The sequence below is a fragment of the Zonotrichia leucophrys genome, chromosome 2 (assembly GCF_028769735.1).
Source record: "Zonotrichia leucophrys gambelii isolate GWCS_2022_RI chromosome 2, RI_Zleu_2.0, whole genome shotgun sequence".
Classification (NCBI taxonomy): domain Eukaryota; kingdom Metazoa; phylum Chordata; class Aves; order Passeriformes; family Passerellidae; genus Zonotrichia; species Zonotrichia leucophrys.
Genome location: NC_088171.1, coordinates 152,934,187 through 152,959,399, shown reverse-complemented (window position 1 = coordinate 152,959,399; position 25,213 = coordinate 152,934,187). Strand labels below are relative to the sequence as shown.

The 25,213-nt window shown below is 52.1% G+C and overlaps 2 protein-coding genes across 22 annotated transcripts in view; one reads left to right on the top strand and one right to left on the bottom strand.

The window, feature by feature from the left end:
* Positions 1 to 1,031: 1,031 nt before the first annotated feature.
* Positions 1,032 to 6,940, bottom strand: CCDC166 (coiled-coil domain containing 166). Of its 5 annotated transcripts, none has more exons than XR_010439262.1 (3): positions 6,001 to 6,940; positions 3,180 to 4,952; positions 1,032 to 3,060 (listed from the first exon to the last, which is right to left on the bottom strand). XR_010439262.1 is itself a non-coding variant. In XM_064706837.1 (3 exons), the coding sequence occupies exon 3, from the start codon at positions 4,929 to 4,931 to the stop codon at positions 4,089 to 4,091; it is 843 nt and encodes a 280-aa protein (XP_064562907.1). In that variant the 5' UTR covers positions 4,932 to 4,952; positions 6,001 to 6,079; positions 6,191 to 6,940; the 3' UTR covers positions 3,146 to 4,088. The 5 variants fall into 5 exon arrangements, 4 of the variants coding, with proteins under 4 accessions (XP_064562907.1, XP_064562906.1, XP_064562908.1 ...); XM_064706837.1 differs by lacking the exon at positions 1,032 to 3,060 and having other exon boundaries at positions 3,146 to 4,952; positions 6,001 to 6,079; positions 6,191 to 6,940; XM_064706836.1 differs by lacking the exon at positions 1,032 to 3,060 and having other exon boundaries at positions 3,146 to 4,952; positions 6,001 to 6,238; positions 6,489 to 6,940.
* Positions 6,941 to 7,419: 479 nt separating this feature from the next.
* The window catches only part of SCRIB (scribble planar cell polarity protein), a 134,452-nt gene continuing 116,658 nt past the window's right edge, over positions 7,420 to 25,213 (top strand). For 7 of the 17 annotated variants that reach the window (XM_064706829.1, XM_064706826.1, XM_064706820.1 and 4 more), the window contains exon 1: positions 7,423 to 7,705. In XM_064706829.1, the coding sequence (XP_064562899.1) occupies positions 7,544 to 7,705 (162 nt within the window). In that variant the 5' untranslated portion in view covers positions 7,423 to 7,543. Of the gene's footprint in view, positions 7,706 to 23,208; positions 23,363 to 25,213 lie in introns of those variants that run through there. The other 10 variants (XM_064706822.1, XM_064706828.1, XM_064706821.1 and 7 more) reach the window with 4 other exon arrangements.

Sequence of the window (25,213 nt, the reverse complement as noted above, 5' to 3'; positions counted from 1 at the left end):
TCAGGCTGTCAGGGTTATGGAATAGACTGTGTGGGGACCAATTTCTCTTATTAGCCGAATGTTAAGGACTTCAAACTTTCTGGTCAAACCACCAGGGTTCTGTGATAAACTTCACGTCTTCTCATGCAGAGATGTCAAGAGCCATTTTGAAGACAACTGACAACAATTTCTCCTAAAGACCCCCGACTCAGTGAGTCATTTTTTAAAGACATCATGACCCATCTTTCTTATAAATCCTTCCCTGTGGCAGTGGTGATGCCCTGGCACAGGCTGCCCAGAGAAGCTGTGGCTGCCCCATTCCTGGCTGTGTCCATGGCCAGGCTGGGCAGGGCCTGGAGCAGCCCAGCCCAGGGGAAGATGTCCCTGCCCATGGCAGGGCTGGCACCAGACGGGCTTTAAGGTCTCTCCATCCCAAACCATTGCAGAGCCCCCGGGGCCGGGATGGGGCGGGTTGGGCGCTCGGCAGCGCCAGCAGCTCGTGCTGCCGCCTGCTGTTGGCATCTGGAACTGCAGCTGGGAGCGGCGCATGCGCAGCGCTGCTGATTTTCCCACTCTCACTGCTGCTCTCCGGTGGACAATTTCCGAACGACAGCTCTAGGAGATGAGAGGGTAAAGAGGGAAATACCTGGTTTGAAAGGAAAAAGAGTTTCCTGAGGCAAACATGAGGGGTGTTCATCAATAAATAGGTGGTGCTGCCTCTCTTCCCCAGCCTCAGTCTGCTCTATAATCTCAGAAATGCCATCAGTCCCCAATAAGCAGCACCTGTTCTGAGCTCCTCCAAGCTTATCACGAGCACAGTTTGCTCCCAGGAATTCCTGCTGCATGGATAACAAGCTCCTCCTTTAACATACAGCCCTGTGAACTCATTTTTCTTGCCTGAAGAACAACCCAAAAGGAACCTTTTCACTGTGGAACTTTCAGTGAGAGCTCCTGGCCAGAATTGCAGCTGGGATGGAAAATGACCATGGCCAAAGTCCACCCTCTCTCCTGTGACCTGCAAACGCCTCCTGGAGCCTTTTCACAACGATGGACACATTTTTATACCTTTATCATTATGTAACTACATATTAATTATTCAACTTCTATTTTTCTATTGTATACATTGATTTCATCCAAGCATTTTTTTTTATTTCCATCAACCCCCCCCGGACATCCGTTCTCATGATTCTTGTTTCTATTAAACAATAATTATATACAATTGCCCAACAATCATCACATCTAACAATCATATCATTTACCATAGTGATTAAATGATTATACAGGTGCAGCCTAACATTTTCCCAGGCCTATCCTTCCTTTCTAACTCCCCTGAATATTCCATGATTTTAGAAACATGTTATCCCTATTCTATCACTGCCAGCTCCTCAGCTCTCCGTCTGGGGTGTGACTGCGTGCAGCTATCACACCAGGGCTGTTCCCCTGGGATACTTCACTGTGAAAAATGTGTATTTTGTGACTGGCTTTTTGCAAATATTCAAATGAATATTATATGTGTTGTGTTAGAAAGTTATGCTGTGTTAATTTTCTTAAGTAGTGTGTTAAATATAGTTTTAGGTTAAAATAGAAGCTATGCTGTGTGAGATACTTTTTTTAAAGAAAGGACTCACACTGAGCAGCCACAGGACACCTCAGTCTTTCAGAGAAAAAGAATTTATTGCTCCTTTATCAGAAGAAACGAACTTCTTCCCGCCTCGCTCAGCCCTGAAGAGCCGTCAGGATTCAGAGGAAGAAGCTGACACTGCCCAGACAGAATCCTGTGTTTGAATGGAATTTATGCATCATGGATGAGGTGTATGAATATGCAACAGGCTGCTGCTTTTAAGGGTTAATCCTCTGTTAACGTGGGTCCTTTTTCAGGCTTATTTTGCCCAGAAAGAGGTACCTGGACTGTCTGTAACTCTTTGTTTCTATTGTCTCGTATTGTCCTAATTGTCCAAATTTTTGTTATTCTAATTATATTGCTATTTTTATAACTGTTTTGTTATAATTAAACTTTGAAAATTTTAAAAATGAGTGGTTGGCATTTTTCACATTCACCCTTTAGATCTGGGGTGATTCAGGCTGGAGTGATTTTAGCTTTAGATTGACCAGTATTTGATTTTTGTCTCTGTGTGCTTTAACCACTGAGTGAGCTTTGCCCATGAACCTCATTGTGCTTTTGCTTTTATTTCAAACCTGCTTTTGCTGATGCCTTTGCTCGTGGTTCTTTAAGTGACCTCAAGCCTCTCATGTGCCACAAAATGTTAAATGGCAATATAAAACCACTAAACTGTTTGCAGCAGTGCCAGCGGTTCACATCTGGGAATACATCACCACATGCAGGAAAATTGAATTGTTTTTGTAAATTGTCTCTTTTCGTTATTGGGGGGTTAAAAATGTCAGCCATAAGGGATTTCCTGAGTTATTGCAGAGCTAAAATGACATTTCCATGAGCTGCAGATGCAGCTGATCCTGGCCGTCAGCAGGGCAGGGAGCTCTGTGTGGGAGCAAGCAATAGTGAGAGGGAAATGTTTAGAATTTGCCTTATTTTCTGCAGATTTTAATCCATACAGGATTTTTGTCAAGTGTGAGAAGAATTCCTTAGCTGTGCTGCTGAGCTTTAGTTCTTCTGGGAATTTAAATTTGCAAACTTAAAAAACTTTAAACCTTAAACTCCAAGTTTTCCACCATGTGATATTACATGCTTCTATTCAGATTACACATCTTCTATTCAAATTCTTCTACTCAAATTACACACATTACAGCTGGGGTAACCCCAGGAGTTGTGGAATCACCTTGTCTGTATTTTTTAAATGTTTTTAATTACTGGGATTTAAATATTTTAAGCTACTGGAAGTTTTGTCAGCTGGCAGGGCCTGGTTTTCCATGAAAAACTCTTGGCAGAGATGTTATTTCAGTGAAGGAATTTCGAGCCAAACACAGTTCTGGGGTTTTCCATCACAGCACGTGAAATATTCCAACCTAATGATTCCAGCTTGTGTCCCTGGCAGGATGGATGAGGGATTTGGGGATGCTGTGTCTGCAGCAGCTGGGATTTGGGGATGCTGGGATTTGGGGATGCTGGGATTTTATGATCCTGAGATTTGGGTATGCTGTGCCTACAGCAGGGGATTTCAGATGCTGGGTTTCGGATGCTGGATTTGGGATGATGGGGTTTTGGGATGCTGTGTCTACAGCACCTGGGATTTTGGGATGCAGGGATTTTGGGATGTTGGGATTTGGGGATGCTGGGATTTTGGGATGCAGAGATTTTATGATCCTGAGATTTGGGGATGCTGTGCCTACAGCAGGTGGGTTTTGGGATGCTGGGCTTTCAGGATGCTGGGATTTGGGGATGCAGGGATTTTGGGATGCTGGGATTTGAGGATGCCATGCTCCAGAGTCCTTCACCTGCATCCAAACCTGGGGATGGCTGAAATCACCTCAGTTTACAGCCATGGGTGTTGTTTTAGGTTTTTGTTTTTGTGTGTGAGCTGATTCTCAGGCTTTTCCCTGGCAATTGTGTGGCGAGTGAGCAGGGAAGCCTTTGTTGGTCCGATAATTCCCACCTGGAGCTCAGCCAGAGCCTGAAGCAGAGCTCCATCTCCATCCCACCTGTTCCCAATAGCATCAGAGCTCCCAGGGAGGGTCCCTGGGACCTCCCTCCTGCAGAGCCCAACAGGTCGCTTCCACAGGAGCCATTTGCACTGAGAACCATAATTTCATGGAATTCTGGAAAATCTCACCCCACTGCCATGGGCAGGGACACCTCCCACCAGACCAGGCTGCTCCAAACCCCATCCAACCCTGGCCTTGAGCCCTTTCAGGGCCGGGGCAGCCACCTCCTCCCTGGGACTGAAGGAAAACATCAGTATGGATCTGTGTCCAAGCCTGGCCTTGAGCCCTTCCAGGGCCACCTCCTCCCTGGGACAGAAGGAGAACAAGAGTATGGATCTGCGTCAGTATGGATTTATGGTCCATAAATGTATTTGATGGATCCTTGTGCCAAGAGCTCCAAGCCCTCAGTGCTCAGAAGGGTTTGGTTGCTTCCCTGCTTGGCTCCTGCAGGCCAGGCCCAGGTGGTTTGGGGTGGTTTGGGTGGTTTGGGCTCAGTGGCTGGCCCTGACTGGCAAGGAGGGCAGGCTGTCCCTGCGGTGCCGTGCTGGCATGAGCTGGAGACACAGGTTCTCCCGGAGCAGCTCCTCCTTCTGGTCCTGCAGCCGGACCCTGGTGTCCCTGAGCAGCTGGCAGTGCTGCAGGAGCCCCATCAGCTCGTGGCGCAGGAGCCTGTTCTCGGCCTTCACCTCCTCCACGTGCTGGATCAGGGCCTTCATGGCCACCTCCTGCGCGCCCCAGGTGAGCTGCTGCATCCTGCGCTGGAACTGCTGCTCGCACTCGGCCTTGTCCTGCAGGAACCTGCTCCTCACAGCGTGCGTCTCCTCGGCGCAGCGGATCCTGGTCACCCGCAGCTCCCTCTCCAGCGCCTTCAGCCTCTGCTCCGCCTGCACCTTCTGCTGCTTGTAGGGCTCCAGCTGCTGCAGCTCCGTGTCCATGCGCGAGGCCTCGGCCTCCGTTTCCTCCAGGACGCTCCGCACCTCCTGCTCCTTGCCCTCGTAGCGCGGCACCAGCTCCTCCTTGTGCGCCTGGATTCGGGCCAGCTCTTGGCGGTGGTGGTCGCTCAGGGTGATGATCATGCCCGGGGGGTCCTGGCTGAGCTTTTCTCCGCAGCTCAGGTAGGACTGGCTCTGCTCCTCGGTGCGCTGCGCTTCCTTCTCCAGCTGTTTGGAGGCCTGCAGGACCTGCTCCGCCCGTGCCATGTAGGTGTCCAGGTGTTGTGAGATGATCCTGCATTCCCCCTGCAGGTACAGCTTCCTCTCCTTGATGGGGTCCTCCGTGTCGCTGCTTTCCTGGGGTGGCTCTTCATCCTTGCTCTTCTTTGTTTTGGATGCCATATTTCATCAAACGGTGAAAAACTGAAACAGAGGGAAAAAAACCACCTCAGAGTTTTTGCCCCAGTCCTGCCCCTGAGTTTCCAACTGGTTCCTCCAGCAGGTCAAATGTTTGAACCAAAACTGTTTGGTGCCATTCCTGGATTTGCATTTCCCATCCTGTTTTTCTCCCATTGCCTCAGGAGAAAAACAAAAATGCACATTTTTAAATATTTCTCTTTTTTTGCCATGTAGTGTTGGGATATTCCTGCAGTTTGGAGGGAAAAGTGCAATTCTGCCCCATTCCCATCAAACTGTGAAAAACTGAAACAGAAGGAAAAAAAACACCGCCTCAGAGTTTTTGCCCCAGTCCTGCCCCTGAGTTTCCAACTAGGTCCTCCAGCAGCTCAAATTTTTGACCCAAAACTGTTTGGTGCCATTCCTGGATTTGTATTTCCCATCCAAATTTGCCTCAGGAGAGAAACAAAAATGCACATTTTTAAAGATTTATCTTTTTTTGCCCTGTAGTGTTGAGATATTCCTGCAGTTTGGAGGGAAAAGTGCAATTCTGCCCCGTTCCTGCCTCACTGATTCCAATGTTTGAAGAGGCAGCTGCATCCCAAACCAGTATCTCCTGTCCAAAACCAGCATCTCACATCCCAATTTCAGGAGATTCTCTTTTAAAAAAGTATTTGTCAGCATTAATTTAATGAGATTCAGGTTTTTTAAACACTTTTTAAGCATTAATTTCAGGACTGGCTGAATTTCTGAACTATTTATCCCAGTGTAGAAAGCTGGAATTTTCAGGATTTAGAGCTGGAGTCTGACAAGTCTGATGGTTTCAGTGAACATTTGTAATGATAAATTCTCATTTCCTAATACAACTCAGGTAATTCTTGAGGAAAAAACAAGCAAAATTCCAGAAGATGGGTGAAAACCAGAATGAATCCACTAAAATCCCAGCCCAGGCTGCAGGGATTTGAGGGATTCCGGGGATTTGGTGCAGGGGATGTGTGAGGGTCAGAGAATTCCCCCATCCCCATGAGAAAAGGATGAAGTCGGGGTATAAAATGTGGTATTTTAGGGCACTGACCTTCCCTGCAGCCAGGTTTTCCCGGGTCCCACGGCTCTTGGCTGGCTCGTTGTGTTTGAGCCGTGTCCATGGAGATGAGCTGAGGTCACAGGGGAGGGATGGAGGGGGATCCCACCCAAACAGGTTCCACTGTGAGGTCTGAGAGATGCAGCAGGACAGAGGGGGAAAGGGGCACTGGCTTCCTCCTCACCTGCCCGGGTGCGCCAGGGCTCCTTCCTCTTCCTCACAGCCTCCTCCTCTGTGAAAAACACCAGCCACTTGTTTTTAAAATGTTAAAAGTTTAAGCGTAATAAAATGGTTATAAAAATAGCTATACAATTAGAGTAATAGTAATCTGGACAATTTGGATTAGGACAAAATGAGACAATAAAAAAAAAGAGTTACAGACAATCTGGGCACCTCTTTCTGGGCAAAATAAGCCTGAAAAAGGACCCACGTTAACAGAGGATTAACCCTTAAAAGCAGCAGCCTGTTGCATATTCATACACCTCATCCATGATGCATAAATTCCATTCAAACACAGGATTCTGTCTGGGCAGTGTCAGCTTCCTCCTCTGAATCCTGACGGCTCTTCAGGGCTGAGTGAGACGGGAAGATGTTCATTTCTTCTGATAATGGAGCAATAAATTCTTTTGCTCTGAAAGATTTAGGTGTCTTGTGGCTGCTCAGTGAGAGTCCTTTCTTTTAAAAAAGTAACTTATACAGCATAGTTTCTATTTTAACATTATGTTATAACTCTAGAACTATATTTAACACACTACTTAAGAAAATTAACATGGCACAGCTTTCTAACACAACACATATAATATCCATTTGAATATTTGCCAAAAGCCAATCATAAAATATGCATTTTTCACAGCCAGAGCCGCTGTGCCCAGAGCCAGGTCCCTCCCAGCACCAGTGCCGCCAGTGCCGCGGGGCGGAGCCAACTCCGTTTCCCGGCACTCTGTTTCCTTTTTCCCGGGACTACATTTTCCAGGATTCTATTTCCCAGGACTCTTCGTTTTCCTTTTCCCGGGACTCTCCGTTTTCCTTTTCCCAGGACTCCATTTCCCAGCATTCCCTTTCGCAGGTCTCCATTTCCCGTTTCCCAGGACTTCATTTCCCAGCATTCCCTTCCCGACGGCTCCATTTCCCGTTTCCCGGACTCCGTTTCCCAGACTCCATTTCCCAGCATTCCCTTTTCCACCTCTCAATTTCCCGTTTCCCCGACTCCGTTTCCCAGACTCCATTTCCCAGCATTCCCTTTTCCACCTCTCAATTTCCCGTTTCCCGGACTCCGTTTCCCAGGCGCACCCGCGGACGGACGGAGGGCGGCGCGGCCCGGGAGCGGCCGGGAGCGGCGGCAGGCCGGGGCGGCGGAGCGGAGCCGAGCGGAGCGGGGCGGGGGCGCTGCCGCAGCCGCAGCGGGAGCAGCCCGGCACGGCGCGGCCCCCGCACATCCGGGCGCTGCCGCAGGCCCGGCCCGTGCTCCCGTGGCGGCGGCGCGGCCCGGGCGCTCCCGGCCGGCCCGGCCCGTGCTGTGGCGGCGCGGCCCGGCGCGATGCTGCGCTGCATGCCGCCGCTCTGGCGCTGCAACCGGCACGTGGAGGCGCTGGACCGGCGGCACTGCTCGCTGCAGGCCGTGCCCGAGGAGATCTACCGCTACAGCCGCTCGCTGGAGGAGCTGCTGCTGGACGCCAACCAGCTCCGGGAGCTGCCCAAGGTGAGCCCCGCTGCGCCGGCCCCGCCGCTCCGAGCGCCGCCCCGGCCTGCGCCGCCCGCTGGGCCCGGCTGAGCCCGCGTGAGCCCAGCCGGGCCTTCCCCGAGCTCCGCGGCCGGCACCGAGCGCTTCGGGGCGCCCGGGGCTCCGTGCGGCCACCCCGGGCCGGGGAGGAGCCCTTCGGCTGGGAGCGGCACCGCGGCTGCCGCCCGGCGGGATAAAGGGGTATTCTGCTTGTCCTAGGAGATCCTGTACCCGGGTCATTGGGATGAAGGGGAATCCTGCCTGTACCGGGAGCTCCTGTGCCCGGGTCATTGGGATAAAGGGGTCCCCTGCCTGTCCTAGGAGATCCTGTACCCGGGTCACAGGGATAAAGGGCTCCCCTGCCCAGGGGGAGATCCTGTACCTGGGTCATGGGGATAAAGGGCTCCCCTGTCCGCCCCAGGAGATCCTGTACCCGGGTCACAGGGATAAAGGGGTATCCTGCCCGCCCAGGAGATCCTGTACCAGGGTCACAGGGATAAAGGCTCCCTGTCCGCCCAGGAGATCCTGGATAAAGGGTCTCACCCCTGTACAGTCACAGCCCCAGGAGATCTGTAACCAGGTCACAGCCTGTGGGCAGTCACAGCTGCTGCCAAGCCAAGCACAGCATGAATTAAAAAACTCTGGTCTAGGCAGTAAGCTGCAAAAAGCATCAGGTAGGTTAATGGAAAGCGATAGAACTGCTTTGTAGTTATGATTGTAGGGGTGCAGAGATGCTCCTGGAGCTGCAGCATCTCTGCCATGCAGACAGGCTGGGGGTGCTTGGCCTCAAAAAGAGAAGCTCTGCGGGGAACTCAGAGCCCCTTGCAGTGCCCAAAGGGGCTCCAGGAGAGATGGAGGAGCATTTGGGACAAGGGGGAATGGTTTCCCACTGACAGGGCAGGGTTAGAGGCATTATTGGGAAAAGATTATTTCCTGAAGGGTGTGAGGCCCTGGCACAGGGAGCCCAGAGCAGCTGTGGCTGCCCCTGGACCCCTGGCAGTGCCCAGGGCCAGGCTGGGCAGGGCTTGGAGTGGCCTGGGACAGTGGGAGGTGGCCCTGCCCGTGGCCAGGAGCACCTGTCCATATGCACTTCCCCCATGGAAGGGGAGTGGAACTGGGTGCTCTGTAAGATCCCCTCCATCCCAACCCATTCCGTGATGTGGGGCTGCAGCCTGCGCTTGCAGCTTCTGTTCTCTGTCCAGCACAGAGCTCTGCCCACAGGAGCACCAGGATAAGCTGCTCCGTGTCTCCCTGATCCCTGCAGGGCACGGGATGGAGATCTGCCCTGCTGCCAGCTTGGCCCAGCATCTCCTGCCTCCCCAGGGTTTGCTTTTGCAGGGCAGGGTGCTGGGATGGGGCAGCTCTCGTGGTTGGTCCTGGAGCACCATCCAGCAGGAACCCAGCCGTGGTGTTCCCATTCTGCAGGTGGGAATCTGAGCCTATCTCTGGGGAGGGAAAAGGCCTGGAGACAGTGACTGGGCTGTGGGATACTCCAGAGGAAGCTTTATTGTGTATCCCCTTTGGAAACTGTAATTTTTAAAAGTTATTGAAGTTCTGTCTGTGCCAGAGAGAGAAGCCTTGTGTTTGGAGAGATGCTCTTCAGGGAATGCTGACTGAGTTGTGTGTTTATTAAAAAATTGAGAAGTGGGTCATTAGCTTTCAATGTTTTTGTTGAGTACTGACATATTATGGATTTTGCCATCAAATGTGGATAAAATAAACCCTTACGAAGCAGAAACTCAGTTTTGATTCAGGCCAGAGCGGTTTGGTTCAGTTTTGTTAACACACACAAACATCCACACCTGAGCAGGCTCTCTTGTGTGGAGGCAGCACTTCTTGCTCTGGAGTTTTTGGGTTCTGTTTGTCCTTCCTGCTCGTCTCTTCCTGGTGAGCTGGGCTGCCTGTGGGATTCATCTGTGAGGCTGTTCAGGTGTGGGGACACTGATGGCACTCAGTGTGAGGCTGTTCAGGTGTGGGGACACCAGTGGCATTCAGTGTGGGGCTGTTCAGGTGTGGAGACAGCAGTGGCACTCAGTGTGAGGCTGTTCAGGTGTGGGGACACCAGTGGCATTCAGTGTGGGGCTGTTCAGGTGTGGAGACACCAGTGGCATTCAGTGTGAGGCTGTTCAGGTGTGGAGACACTGATGGGATTCAGTGTGAGGCTGTGGAGACACCTGTGGATTCAATGTGAGGCTGTTCAGGTGTGCAGGCACCACTGAGAGCCTCTGAGCCCATCTCTGAGGTAGCTCACATTTTGCTGTGCTTTAAGCAGGGAGGTTTCCCAGGCTGCTGGAAAATGTGTGTGTTGTGGGCAGGCTGGGCTGGGCCTGTCTGTGAGTCTGTCTGCAGAGGAGGAGATTGTGACACACCCACGGAGCAGAACCTGCTGGGCCCTGTGCTCCCAGCTCTGTGTACCCTGCTGAGCTGCCTCGTGCTGCACTGGACCCTGGAACTGGGGCAGACTGGGGTTTGTGAGCTTGGAACTGCATCTTTGGGATTGTAAATGCAGATTTTATAGTGGCTCAGCCTGTGTGCGTGCAATCCTGCCTGTGATGGCAGGTGCTGTGTGCCCTCCTGAGCCACCCAAAGAGCTTCTGTGCCACAGAGCTGTGGCATCTGCTCAGCCTGGAGCATCAGAGCTGCTGCCATGGCCTGTCCTGGGCTCACAGGCTCCTGCCATGGCCTGTCCTGGGCTCCTCTCTGGGCTGTGCTGGGCTCACAGTCTCCTGCCACGACCTGTCCTGGGCTCACAGGCTCCTCTCTGGCCTGTCAGTTCCCCTTCTGAAGCCTCCTGGCAAGGAATTAGGAGAGCAACAAATAGAGCAGAGCGGTGAGATGCTGGTCCCCTGGTCTCAGGTGAGGGACAGAGGATGGGGAGCAGCAAGGGCTGTGACAACAGCTTTGCACAAGGGAGGTGAAGGCTTTCAGGGTGTCTGCATCTGTCTGGGAAAGGTGGTGAAATGTGGAGCCAGTCCCCAAACCATGGCAGGGGACATGGAGGGTGAGGGATGGCCCAGAGGAGGGAACAGGGAGCCACTGCTGCTGCTGCTTGCAGGAGAGCACTCAGTGAAACCAGAGGGCTCAGTTCAGAGCTAATGACATCATTCTTCATGCAAAATGTAGTTTAACTGAGCTGCAGAACATGGCATAGCAGTGCTGTGGGTTAACACGAGCTCAGGAGAGAGCTGGAGCAGTTCAGGAAGGAGAAAACAACCAAACATGAGGGTCTGCAGAGACACCATGGAGTGTTTGCACTCCCTCCTGGGAGAGGCTTGGAGGGAGTTTGGCCTTGCTGTACTCACACTCTTCCTTCCCAGCCCCTGTCTGGAGCTGCCCAGGGCTGTCTGTGGCCATGCTGGATGTTCTCCCATCCCCAGCCAGAGCTGAGTGCCCTCGCAGGTGAGCATCAGGTGCCCCTGAAGGGAGAGCAGCCCCAAATGCTGCTGCTCCTGAGCGCAGCCAGGGAGTTTGGGCATGCCAGAGGATGGGGACACGCTGGGCAGGGAGAGCAGAGCCCCCTCTGTCCCTCCCCAGCCCCTCCAGGTTCCCTGGGGCTGTGCCATGGCTGCTCCAGAGGCACCTGAGGAGGAAGAGGAGATGTGCAGGAACAAGGAAGCAGATTTGACCCAGTGTGTGTCCTGAAGGTTCCCTGGGCTGTGCCAAGGTGCCTTTGGTCCCAGGCACGCAGGTCACTGCAGGAAGGGCGTTTTTTGAGGATATTCCTGTTGGTAGGGACACACACCTAAGGCAGGGGCAGGAATCTGTGTGGTATGAGGTGAATATGGTGATGAAAATTGAAAATAAACTGCCTTTTCACCAGGAGGAGGGAAGGAGGGAGCTCTGGGTTTAGGCACACTCTATCCCTGAGGGTGGTTGTGGGAAAGCCCTTTGGCTGGGGCAGGGGAATGATTTCCAGGTTAGGAGCCCTTGATGGAAACAAGGCTTTTTTTGGGAAGAAGACCCCGGGAGGACAAGGGTTTGTGCTTGTCATGAGGTGGAGAATTTGTGTGCTTGTTCCACAGGAGGGGCTGCATGTGCCCATTCCCTGGGAGAGGGTCTGAAGGACACAGGGATGGGAAGAGCTGTCAGAAAAGTGGGAATGAGAGAGCAGGCACAGCCCTGGGCAGCAAGGTTGTGTTTGAGGGGCTCAGGCAGGGCTTTTAGGGAAAGAATTCCCTGTGGAGGGGATTTTTGAGGTGAAGGTATTGAAGGGGTGGCTTTTGGGAAGGTCAGTCAGCTCTCGTGATAATCCCTGAGTTTATATGAATTTATATGGTTCCTCTTCTGAGGGTTTCTTAGCCAGCACCAGCTGGGTGTTTCAGGCAGGCTTTTCTGTGTCCTTATTTCACCTCTTTCAGAAGCATGGCATCTCCTGCTCTCTCTGTGGCAGTTTTCCTCTGCAGCATTTCCAGTGCCCTTTGTGCTGCTGCTGTGCTCCAGATCCCATGGGATGCTCTGCCCATCTCCTGGGATTTCTGAGCAGCACTGCTGTGCCTTCCTTGCCTCTCCCTTCCCAGCTGCAGGACTCAGCCTCTGTTCCTCTCCATCCTGCAGTGCCAGGTCCTCTTCTGGCTGCTCTTGCTTCTTTGTCACCTGTCCCTTGTGGAAATTTTGCCTGTTTTGAGCCTAAATTTCCCCTCAGGGTGGCTGTGCTTGGGCAGTTTGGAGGGATGGATTAAATCTGTGTGGGAACATCTGCTGCCCCATTGCAGGGATTTGCTGCCAGGGTGATACCACACAATTTAATGGAAAATGATAAATTCCCCTTGATAAGCTGCTTGTGCTTTCCACGAGGGTGTCTGAATTCCAGAGGTGGAAAAGACTGGCTTTGTGCTGACTTCTGCTGTGCCCATCTTGCAGAGAGTGGGGCTGCAGGATCTCTGCAGGAGCAGGGTGCAGAGCAGTTTTGGTGGTACAGAGGGTTAAATCACTGTGTTGGAGCTGCATAACAACACCTCAGTCATCCAGGCCACTCCTGAGCACTTGAGAAGCCCAGGTCTCACTCAGCAGGAAGGAATGAGCACATTCCATGGAATTTGGAGCACTGGAGGTGGCAAACAGAGCCGGTCACAGCCCAGAAGGATCCAGAGACTCTTGGTGTGCTTTTGGAGGAGTGCTCCGGTTTGGAGTGTGGGGAGGGAGGCTGGGTGGAGCAGAGCTGGTTGGACCTGGTGTAGGAGGACAAGAGGGTGGAGCTGAGTAGGAACTGAGATCCTGAACAAGTCTGAGCAGAGGGAGGAGACCTCGGAGCTCTGGTGTGTCAGCATGAGCGTGCCCAGGGTCAGGCTGCTGGGCACCTCCTGGGGGAGTGCTGGGCTGGAGGTGTCTGAGGCTGTGGCTGTGCAGAGGGGAGCCCCGGGGCTGGCTGTGGTCCCAGGGCTTTAGCAGTGCTGGTGCTGAAGAGGGAAGCCCCAGGCATTTCTCATGTAGGGGCTGCAGTTCCTCACAGCAGCTCCCATGCTCAACTGAGCCCAGTGCAGAAAACAACTCTTCTCACTGCCAGTGAGCTGATACCCACTTGCATTGAAAACTGTGGGAGACACTGGGGAGAGGAGCCCATTTCTGTCCAGGACAGGTTCTGCCCTGTTTGGGCTTGTTGCTGTTTGCATCATGGCAAGGCCCTTTGAAACCAGCCAGGTTTCAGCAGCTCCACCATCATGGCAAGGCCCTGTGAAACCAGCCAGGTTTCTGCAGTTCCTCCATCATGGCAAGGCCCTGTGAAACCAGCCAGGTTTCAGCAGTTCCTCCATCATGGCAAGGCCCTGTGAAACCAGCCAGGTTTCAGCAGTTCCTCCATCATGGCAAGGCCCTGTGAAACCAGCCAGGTTTCTGCAGTTCCTCCATCATGGCAAGGCCCTGTGAAACCAGCCGGGTTTCTGCAGTTCCTCCTGTTTGGCTGCTGTGGCCTGGGGTGAGAGCATCCCTGTGCCATGTCCAGAGCCAGGATCCCACTGGGAGCTGCGATCCCACCAGGAACCAGAATCCCACCACAGCCACGAGCCAGGATCCCATTAGGAGCTGGGATTCCATTGGGAGCCAGAATCCCACTGGCAGCCGGGATCCCACTGCACCCAGGGGCCAGGATCCCACTGCACCTAGCAGCCAGGATCCCACTGGGAATCAGGATCCCACCAGGAATCAGGATCCCACTGGCAGCCAGGATCCCACTGCACCCAGGGACCAGGATCACACCAGGAATCAGGATCCCACTGCACCTGGGAGCCAGGATCCAGCCCAGGGCCAGGATCCCACTGCATCCCACCAGGAGCCAGGATCCCATTAGGAGCTGGGATCCCACCAGGAGCCAGGATCCCACTGGGAACCAGGATCCCACTGCACCCAGGAGCCAGGTTCCCACCAGGAGCTGAGATCTCACCAGGAGCTGGGTTCCCCTCGAGATTCAGGATCCCACTGCACCCAGGAACCAGGATCCCACTGGCAGCCAGGATCCCAGTACACCCAGAAGTCAGGATCCCACCAGGAATTAGGATCCCACTGCACCTGGGAGCCAGGATCCCACTGCATCCCACCAGGAGCCAGCATCCCATTAGGAGCTGGGATCCCACCAGGAGCCAGGATCCCACTGGAACCCAGGATCCCAGTACACCCAGGAGTCAGGATCCCACCAGGAATTAGGATCCCACTGCACCTGGGAGCTGGGATCCCCCCGGGAATCAGGATCCCACTGCACCCAGCAACCAGGATCCCATTGGGAGCCAGGATCCCATTGGGAGCCAGGATTTTACCAGGAATCAGGATCCCACTGCACCCAGGAGAAGCTCAAGGCCATGCCTGCCACTCTTTCCCAATGCAAAAAGGGGCCTCGCAAAGCTAATTAAGAGCAGCTTTTAATTTCCTGGCATGTGAAGGCTGTGAGGAGGATCTTGGGGTTTATTTACTTCCATGGAAGAGTAAAGCTTCTCTTTCTAATCTCTCTGTATTAATAGCTCTTCCCTGAGAAAGGAGCCAGGAGTGCTCTGTGGAGCCAGCCATGGAGCCTGCCAAGGCTTGATGTGGGGTGGGCACCTCCTCTCGCTCTGGATGTGCCTCTTTCCATCCCAGGCTGTGTCAGAGCTGCAGCTGCATTTGCTTAACAAAACCAGCCAACAAACTGGTTTCACTTGCTGTCTGTGAGACTGGTGTGTGGAGCCAGCACAGCTCTGGGTGCTCTGCAGGAGCTCAGCAGCCCTGTGGGTTACTGGGACAGCTGGATGTGTGCTTGTCTCTCCAAAAACCATGTGTTCTGCATTGCTGCCACCCAGAAAGTAGAATAAGTGCAGGCCATCTCCCCTGCACCCTCCTCTGGTGACAGCAGAGGTGTAGGATCTGTGCTGGGGTGGCAGCACCAAACACAGGCTCAGTCATGGAGAAAAGAGCTGATAAAACTCTTGGACATGCAGTTCTTGCATATACAAACAGGGAACAGGAAAGAGGCACACAGGTGGATTTTATGCTTGAGGGCTGTGAAAGGGAAGTGACTGTTAACATTCAGTTCTCTGAGGTGTGTTCAGCTCTGTGGGACAGGTGTGGGTGTTCTGCCAGACTGTCTCTCCCCTTGGAGGGGGTTCAGGTGTGTGAAATAGGAGGTGCAGAGGCAGTAGAGAGGTTTAGAGGAGTAAAAAATGGTGAAAATTGAGGTGGCCATGGTTGGAATGGCTCTGCCTCTCACCAGCCCTTGCTTGGCACTGGTTTGGTACCTGCTGGGAGGGCAGAGGTGGAAGCACCTGCTCAGTCTTTCCTGGGTTGTTACAAAGCTCTCTGTGGGTCCCTGCTGGGTGTTTTAACACCTGCCCCGTGTGTGCTGCTGCCAGCTGGGTTTGCTGTGCCCCTCTGGGGGTGGTTGGCTGTGTCAGGTCCCCAGCCCCAGCTGCTGTTCCCAGGGCTGTCCCTGGATGTGGCATTGCAGAGTCCCTGCCTGCCCCTCCCAGGTGTCTCAGGTTCCCTTTGGTGCTGCTGAGGATGTGCCAGGGAGAATGAGTTCATTGATGGCTGCAGGTAGGGACAGGGCTGGGTTAACCCCTTCAGCTCTCCTCTGACCTGTTCTGTGTGTTTCCTGCATTTTGGAGCCCTGATTTGGCCTCTCCCTGGAGGAGTTTGGCTGAGGCAGAGGTGCGAGCGTGGTGGATGGAAGGATGGATGCTCAGCTGTGTGCTGGGCAGGGGGATGTGGCATCACAGCACCTCTGTGGGCTCTGGCTCCCTGTTCCATTCCTGGTTCAGGGCATTTACTGGTGTGTGTCTGAGCTGTTCCCCGGGAGCTGCTCCAGCACCTGCTTCCTTGTCCTCTTCCTGCTCAGGGGAGGTGTTTGGGTACACTTAACTCTTCCTCAGGACTTCTCCAGTCCCCCACATGTGCTTTCCTGCACCCCGAGGGTACAGGCTGCCTTTGAGTCCCCCACTTTGCACCAGTTACTGGGCTTGGTCTCATTGCCTTGTCTTGGATTCCTAGTTTCAGGGTTAGGCCTGGTTTGTTGGGTTTTTTGGTGGTTTTAAGGTGCCTCACTGTGCTGGAAATGTATCTGTTGGATGAACCCATTTATGATTTCTGCTTCTGGAAAACACAATCTGATTGGAAACAATTGCAACAGGTTATTGTATAATACAACTTCTGGCATTTTTCCCTCTGCTAATAGCTGTGGCATTACAGATCAATCAATTACTTTTTGTAGCTGCAAATTGACCCTTCTTTGCTGAGAGGATGGTGTAGAAGTAGATGGTGTCCCTTGGCTGAATTGTGGGGCTGGTTCCCAGTGTTACATCAGGAACTAGAGGGACTGTGAAATATGGTTTATAGATAATAAGTTTTTTATCAATGGAGATGGAGAAATTGGAATGCAAAATACCAGCTTGTGGTTCTTCCTATGTGTTCTCAGCTCTCTAGCTGGAGCTGAAGACAATGGGCATCCCTTACAGTGCAATGTTTCCTGTGAAAGTTTCTGTACATTGAAGTGGATTACAAAGGGAATACCCCAACAGCTTCTAGAACATGTCAAAATCATATGAATTTCGGTAACACGAAGGAAGTTTATTAATTGTGTGCATATCCACTGGAGTTCTTCAAAACATGAAACCATTAGGGTATATCAGAAATTAGTGAGACCCAAAAAGAGGCATTTGGATGATAATGGAGCTCATGAAAGAAGCACTCCTCCTTAACACCAGGACTCAGTGGGGACAAGGCATCTGTTTCATGAAAAATTAAGAGTCTGTATTATGCTGCTTTTCAATAAGAAACAAAACTAATACCTACTGTCATTTACCATGAAAAAAATTGTCAGAAAGTACCCCATATCTCACTGACACAACAGCTTGGTGATCAGAGGTATTCATCAAAATTTTAGAAACATCACATCCTGAATGAAAAACCGAGGAGGAGGTGATTCCTGAGGTGCTGGTCTGCCAGGGATGGGCCTGGCTGGGAAAACCTAAATGCTCAGACAAATCAAAAAGGAGCAGATGTGCTTGGGTGGTACCTGGGGTGTGCTGGGTTTGGCTGCTTCACCCACACCCAGGATGCTCTCCCTGAAACGATCTCCACAGCTCTCTCCAGAGTAATGATTTTGCTCCAGTGCCTCACTACATGCACAGGTAAGAATTTCTTCCATATATCTAATTTAACCAGGCAGGAGGCACCTGCTCTGCAGCAGCTGGAGGAGACAGCACTGTATATAACATCACTGGACATGTAGAAATACTTTTTTATAATTCTCTAGGACAATTATAGGAGATTGGCCTACTACTCTGACAGAAGGCACTTATGGCTACACTATTTTAATGCTTGATACAGGAATACCACCAGATTAAAATGAAATTTGGATTTTTTTTTTTTTCCAAAAGCAAGAGAAATTTTTTAAGTGACTTTGGTCCTTAAAGTAGGCACAATGTGTAGTGGTTCTGTTATGAAAAAAATTAGTCGCAGAATCATTGAGGCTGGAAAAGACCTTCAAGATCGAGTCCTACCTTTGACTGAACACTGTTTTGTCAACTAAACCACAGCACTCAGTGCCGTGATTATTTCGTATATTTATGTTTATATTTATGTTTATATTTATATACTGGAATATTTAAAATATATTCATTCACAGAGCAAGGTGGAGGCTGTGAGTGCTGGGGTTGTATGGACTATGGCCTGCACATATTCCATTGAAATATATGGAATAATATACTGTATATATATGAATCGTATAATGTTAATATATGAATATATTTTGTATATTCCAGTATATTTATATACTGGAATATATGAAATACATTCATATGTATATACCATAAATATATATATATGTGTGTATATATAGATACACCATATCTATATATACATACACCATATATACCATACACCATATAGTACCATGTATATATATGTGTGTATATATATATATGTATATAGTAAATATATAGCAAATATATTCATATATTTACAGTATATTATTCATGTATCTACAGTATATTATTCCATATATTTCAATGGAAAGTGCCCCTGAATGCCCTGAGCCTGCCACAGGCAGTTCTGGTCCTTCCTTTCTTGCCCCATCCCAGTGCACAGAGCAAGGTGGAGGCTGTGGGTGCTGGGGTTGTGTGGAGTTATATGGAATATGGCCTGCACATATTCCATTGAAATATATGGAATAATATACTGTATAGATATATTAATAATATACTGTAAATATATGAATGTATTTTGTATATTCCAGTATATGTATGTATATATATATATACTGGAATATACATACATATATATATATATATATATACTGGAATATACTATACATATATATATATGTATACATAGTGTAAATATACATATATGTATATTTACACTATGTATATGTATATATACATATATGAATATATTTCATATATTCCAGTATATTTATATACGAAATATATTCATATATTTACGGTATATTATTCATATATTTACAGCATATTATTCCACATATTTCAATGGAATGTGCCCTGTGCCTGCCATAGGCAGTTCTGGTCCTTTCTTTCTTGCCCCATCCCAGTGCACCGACCAAGGTGGGGACTGTGAGTGCTGGGGTTGTGTGGGGTTGTATTAAATATATTCATTCACACACCAAGGTGGAGGCTGTGAGTGCTGGGGTTGTGTGGGGTTGTATTAAATATATTCATTCACAGACCAAGGTGGAGGCTGTGAGTGCTGGGGTTGTGTGGGGTGTATTAAATATATTCATTCACAGACCAAGGTGGGACTGTGAGTGCTGGGGTTGTGTGGGTTGTATTAAATATATATTCATTCACAGACCAAGGTGGGGACTGTGAGTGCTGGGGTTGTGTGGGGTTGTATTAAATATATTCATTCACACACGAAGGTGGAGGCTGTGAGTGCTGGGGTTGTGTGGGGTTGTATTAAATATATTCATTCACAGACCAAGGTGGGGACTGTGAGTGCTGGGGTTGTGTGGGGTTGTATTAAATATATTCATTCACAGACCAAGGTGGGGACTGTGAGTGCTGGGGTTGTGTGGGGTTGTATTAAATATATTCATTCACAGACCAAGGTGGGGACTGTGAGTGCTGGGGTTGTGTGCGGTTGTATTAAATATATTCATTCACAGACCAAGGTGGGGACTGTGAGTGCTGGGGTTGTGTGCGGTTGTATTAAATATATTCATTCACACACCAAGGTGGAGGCTGTGAGTGCTGGGTCTGTGTTCAGGATCCCTCTTCCCACCGCCAGAGTTTGCTGCTGCTGCTGCCTCGTGTGGAACATCGATCACTCCCCAGCCTCGGCAGCAGTGGGATGCTGGTTGTGGTGTCTGGGTTCAATCCTGGCTCAGGACTGCCCTTCTGGGTTGGTTTGTTGTTTCACCTGGATCAGGGGCTGCTCCCTGCTCCTGCCTGCGTGCTGTGTGCCCAGCAGCTGCTGCCCCGGCCCCTGTGAAGGGGACAGCATTCCTCAGCTCCTCCTGCTGCAGCAGCAGCTGCCGAGCCTTGGCTCCCAGACAGCCGCTTTGTCTTTGCTGGAATGCATTCCCAGCCCTTGAGTGCTTTTAGATATTGGCCGTGCATTCCTCAGGGCCCGATTCGGGGTTAAATAGTCGGAAATCCGCCGGGCTGCAGGGGGGGGCCGTGTGGGGTTGGCAGGGAGCAGCCTGCTGGGGCTGCCCTGCTCCTCTGCTGCCTCCAGTGTGGGCAGGAGCTCCCCCTGCTCCTCTGCTGCCTTCAATATGGGCAGGAGCTCCTCCTGCTCCTCCTGCTGCCTCCAGCGTGGGCAGGAGCTCCCCCTGCTCCTCTGCTGCCTCCAGCGTGGGCAGGAGCTCCTCCTGCTCCTCCTGCTGCCTTCAATATGGGCAGGAGCTCCTCTGCTCCTCTGCTGCTCCAGTGTGGGCAGGAGCTCCTCCTGCTCCTCCTGCTGCCTCCAGCGTGGGCAGGAGCTCCCCCTGCTCCTCTGCTGCCTTCAATATGGGCAGGAGCTCCCCCTGCTCCTCCTGCTGCCTCCAGTGTGGGCAGGAGCTCCCCCTGCTCCTCCTGCTGCCTTCAATATGGGCAGGAGCTCCCCCTGCTCCTCTGCTGCCTTCAATATGGGCAGGAGCTCCCCCTGCTCCTCCTGCTGCCTTCAATATGGGCAGGAGCTCCCCCTGCTCCTCCTGCTGCCTCCAGTGTGGGCAGGAGCTCCCCCTGCTCCTCTGCTGCCTTCAATATGGGCAGGAGCTCCCCCTGCTCCTCTGCTGCCTCCAGTGTGGGCAGGAGCTCCCCCTGCTCCTCTGCTGCCTCCAGTGTGGGCAGGAGCTCCTCCTGCTCCTCTGCTGCCTCCAGCGTGGGCAGGAGCTCCCCCTGCTCCTCCTGCTGCCTTCAATACGGGCAGGAGCTCCCCCTGCTCCTCCTGCTGCCTTCAATATGGGCAGGAGCTCCCCCTGCTCCTCTGCTGCCTCCAGCGTGGGCAGGAGCTCCCCCTGCTCCTCCTGCTGCCTCCAGCGTGGGCAGGAGCATGTGGGGCACTCCTGTGGCTGCCCCCAGTGTCCCTCCAGTGTGGGGCCCCTCCTGTGGGTGCCCCCAGTGCCCCTGCCCCACCTCACCAACCCCTCTGTGCCCCTCCTGCTGCGGACACACAAGGAGTGTCCTCTCTGTCCTCTCCTCCATGCCCTCTGCCATGGCTCTGGCTGCAGAGCTGGGCATGGCTGGCATGCCAGCAGTGTCTCTTTGGGACTGATTTGCCACCTTTCATGTGTTGGTGACCGTGTGCCTGCAGCCAGAGAAGTTCACTGGCCTGGAACTAGTTCAGGGTCTGGCTGTAAATCCTGTGAGGAGGGGAGAAGAAAGCACTGGTGGTGAATTGCCACCTTTCAGGTGTTGGAGACCATGTGCCTGCAGCCACAGTTCACTAGCCATGTCCCTCATATCTTCCCCTCCAAGTTGTGTCTTCCTCCTTGATTTTTTCCCCTGCTTTTGCAACATCTGTGAAGTTAATTTTGGCCTCTTTTGGCCCTTTGCACTGCACCTGATTTCCTCCCAGACCACTTTCCTGTAGTCACTGAATCTCTGGATTTTCTGGGTTTTTTTGGTTTTTTTGTTTGTTTGGTTGGGTTGTTTTGGTGGTTTGTTTTTTTGTGGGTTTTTTTTTTGTTTGTTTGGGGTTTTTTTGTTTGGGTTTTTTTTTTGTTTTGGGTTTTTTTTTTTTGTTTTGTTTTGTTTTTTTTAATTGCATTTCATTTGATCGTATCTCCTTTCCAGAGTCTTTCTTTTCTGTTTCACAAGATCCCGTATCGAGGATGGTTTCATTTCCAGGCCACAGTTCACTAGCCTGGAACTAGTTCAGGATCTGGCTGTAAATGCTGTGAGGAGGGGAGAAGGAAGCACTGGTGGTGAATTGGTGAATTGCCACTTTTCAGGTGCTGGTGACCGTGTGCCTGCAGTCATTTCACTGACCTGGAGCTGGTTCAGGATCTGTAAATCCTGTGAGGAGGGGAGAAGGAAGCATGGGTGGGGTGGGAACAGCTGGGAAGATGGTGATGTTAAGCGGCAGCTGGTCTGTGTCCCATGCCTGAGGTGGCTCAGACCAAGTCCCCAGGTAAAGGGCACCTGGGTGGTGGCTGTGGTGCCCTCCCTGTGGCACCAGGGTGCCCCTGGGGCTGCTCTGCTGGAGCTCCACACTGATGTTCCCACCTCTCAGCAGTGTGATAGCTTGTTTGACCTCAGCTTGGGTTAACTCAGTTATCCTCATCAGATTTCAGTGATTCTTCTTGAATTGAGCTATTCTGGGAAGAACCATTTCCTTCCTGCTTTCTGTCTGTAGGGAGAGGTGTCTCTTGGGGTTGCTCACTGTCACCTGGAGGCACTGGGCTGTGCTGGAGGTGAGTCCTACTCTGCTGAGGGAGCTGAGCAGCCTCTGGAGCGGGGCCTGGGCTGCCCAGCCATGGCACACAGGTGGGGCAGGTTCTGTGGCCTCACCTGTGCCATGCCGCCTTTGAGCACTGGAAGTGCTGGCTTTAACCCTGATCAGCTCCTGCCTGTTGTGCTTTGCAGTCTCTGCTTCCAGCTCCTCCTGACTCCAGGCTGGATTTCCCCAGGGACAAGCCACGGGCACAGGTGTGAGATCTCTCAGCACACCTGTGGAAGGAGGGCCCACGTCTCTTCACACTTCACCCATGGGTGTCTGAGGCAGGCTGGGTGTCCAGTGCCCAGCTGTGGAGCATGCAGCAGCTCCGCTTCCTGCAGGCACAGGAGGAACATGCCATGCCCTTGTTTAACCAGGAAAATGGGAAGGAAACACAAGGCTCAGATGCATGAGCTGGTTTTGCTGCCAGCATTTGAGGAGCTGCTGTGTTACACTCTGACAGATGGATGGACAGACACCTCCTGCCTGCAGTGCATGTCCCGTGCATTCATCCAGCCTGGAGACAAACTCAGAGCTCATCCAGGAGCCCAGCCCATGGTGGCATGGGAAGCAGGCCCTCCTGCTCGTGAATCACAAGGAGCATTGTAATTATTTTCCTGCTGCACAGTCTGATGCTGCCTTTAATTAAACATGTGCTGTCCTGCTGGAGGCAGGGACTGCTCTAGCAGGGCTGGACAGGTGGGCTTGAAATTTGGTGAGGAGACTGAGGAGCACCTTAGCATGGGCACTTCCAGGGCTGAAGGGTTGGCAGAACCTCTGCCTTGGAGCCCTTATCTCGTGTTGGAGGAGTGGTCACACAACAGGCACGGCTGGGGTGCTTGGTCCCTGAAGAAAATCACCTGTTACCAGCACTGCTGGCCCAGGGCTGGTGCCTGGGGCAGTCTGGCTTGTCACAGGTTGTCTTTGGGGAAGAGGAGTGTGGGAGAACAGGTTGTAAAATAATAGAGATGGTGCTGAAGGCAATCTCACCCCTGATGAATTGCAGCTGTACTAATTACCGAAGAGTGGGGACAGCCTTGTCCTTAATAGTCCCAGCTGTGTCCAATAAGGATGGGTGTTAGAAAAGAGGGGGTTAGCTGGCTGAGAGTCCTTCAGAGTCAGAGTTTGCTGGCTGTGCTGTGAGCAGGAAGGGTCATGATGCGCTGTGAGGGACAGACAGGGTTGGGTGGCTGTGCAGGGGACAGGAAGGAGTTGGCTGGTCCTGCAGAAGGAAGGAGGAGGAAGAGAAGGAGGAGGCGATGTTGTGTGGAGTTGCCCTGGAAGTTTACAGAGAAGGTATGAGAGTTTTTTTCACTGTAGGATAATAAACTGATGGTGCCAGTCAGTTTGAGTCTGCTGTTAATTGGTGCCAAGCACTTGCACTGATAAATGGTGCCCCATGTGAGGAGAGAACACCTATAAGGGAGGAGGTGTCTGAGCCTTGCTGTTCTGGCAGCAGAGCTGGGAGCACCACAGTGGTTTGGCTGCAGGAGCAGAGTCTCTGTCCCTTTCCAGAGCCAAGATTGTGTGCTTGTGGTGTAGAGCCTGTTCCTGATTCCAGCTGTGCAAATTGTCACCGATTGTGTGCTTGTGGTGTAGAGCCCATTCCTGATTCCAGCTGTGCAAATTGTCACCACCTGCTTCCAGAGCCCTTGGCCTGAGTGTGGCATTGTTGTGGCTCTGTGGTTAGGCTGGTGCTTGCCTCCTCTTCCCCTGGCACGTGTCCTGCTCTGCTCCAACAGTGCTGCTGTTTGTTACCTGCAGAGGTTCTGCACTGGAACCTGCCCAAAGCTGCTTGGCTGGGGGAGGGTGTCCCCAGGGCCTGTGGGGACACACTGGCCAGCCCCCCTTTGTGTCTGCCCTTGGCAGGAGGGTCCTGGGGCCAAGGAGCTCCATGAGCTGTCTGTGCTGAGCACAGCATGGCTCCTTCTCCATGGAGGAGCCCAGCTGTCTGTCTGTCTGTCCTCCTCTCTGTGTCTTCACAGGTACAGGTGAGAACATGGGGAGCACGAGGTGATGCTGGGGAACAAAGACCCCCTCATGTCCTGGCTCCCATGGCATTATGAGATTTGGCAGCAGGGGAAGGGAGAGCTGGAGCTAAGCCCTGGTTAGGCCAGAAACCCTTTTTTTGTAGCCTCAGGAAAGCAAAGGTTTGGAAAAGAGTGGTGGTGCTGACCTGGGAAGGGGGATCAGCCTGCATGCAGACACGTTTGGTGTTTTCCAGGTGCCAGGCTCAGCAGCCAGACACTTTCTGTGTTTCCTTGGCAGTGCAGATGCATCTCCTGCAGGTGTGCAGGAGCACCCAGGGCTGGTGTTGCCCTTGTGGGCACAGGGATGGGCACAGGGCTCGGTGCTTGCTGCAGACACCAGCAGGCTGCCAGGGGAGCTCGGTGGCTCTGTCCCTGACCCTGCCATGCTCCATCAGGGGGTTCCAGGCCTGCAGCCCATTCCCCCCTGCCAGAGCAGCTGCAGCAGCCCCCTGGGCCAGCGATGGGGTGGCTGTGGTGGCCCAGCACTGTCACCCCAGAGCCAGGCTGCCTCTCTGTCCCCAATCCTCATGGTTGGCTTTCCCATGGGGTTTTGGTGTTTCTGGGAAATGGCATAGCTGAGTGGTGGCTCAGAGGGTTTGTCCTGAGCCTTTTATCCATTGTCCTTTCTCCCTTTTTCATTTTCCACCTCTTGGTCTGGCTGAATGAGTGAGTGGGGGGCGGACTGAGGCTCTGCCAAGCATCAGCTGCAGCAGGAGGGAGACGAGGGGGTGGTGTCTGAATTCCTGGCATCACTGGACACTGTGCTTCTCTTAGGTCACCTAACAGCCCCAGCAGCCCTTTGTTCATGTCCTGGGGCTCTGCTGCAGCCTCAGCACTCTTGCTGGGAGCTTCACAGACACATCAGCTGGACAAACACAACTTGAAGGCTTGGTCACGGCAGGGAGGGGATGGAACCTGCTGCAGATGGTTCCTTAAGGACAGAGAATGGGCTTAGAGGGCCCTTTGAGATTCTGCTGTGTGTGTACATGTCATTTGTGACTATGCTGTGTGTGCATGCATGTCACATGTGCCTCTGCTGTGTGAGTACATGTGTGTGACTGCTGTGTGCATGCATGTCACATGTGACTCTGGTGTGTGTGTGCATGTGTATGACTGC

Bases quoted from the DNA above. Each gene is read 5' to 3' on its own strand.
- CCDC166 (XM_064706835.1), bottom strand. From the start codon at position 4,931: ATGGCATCCAAAACAAAGAAGAGCAAGGATGAAGAGCCACCCCAGGAA.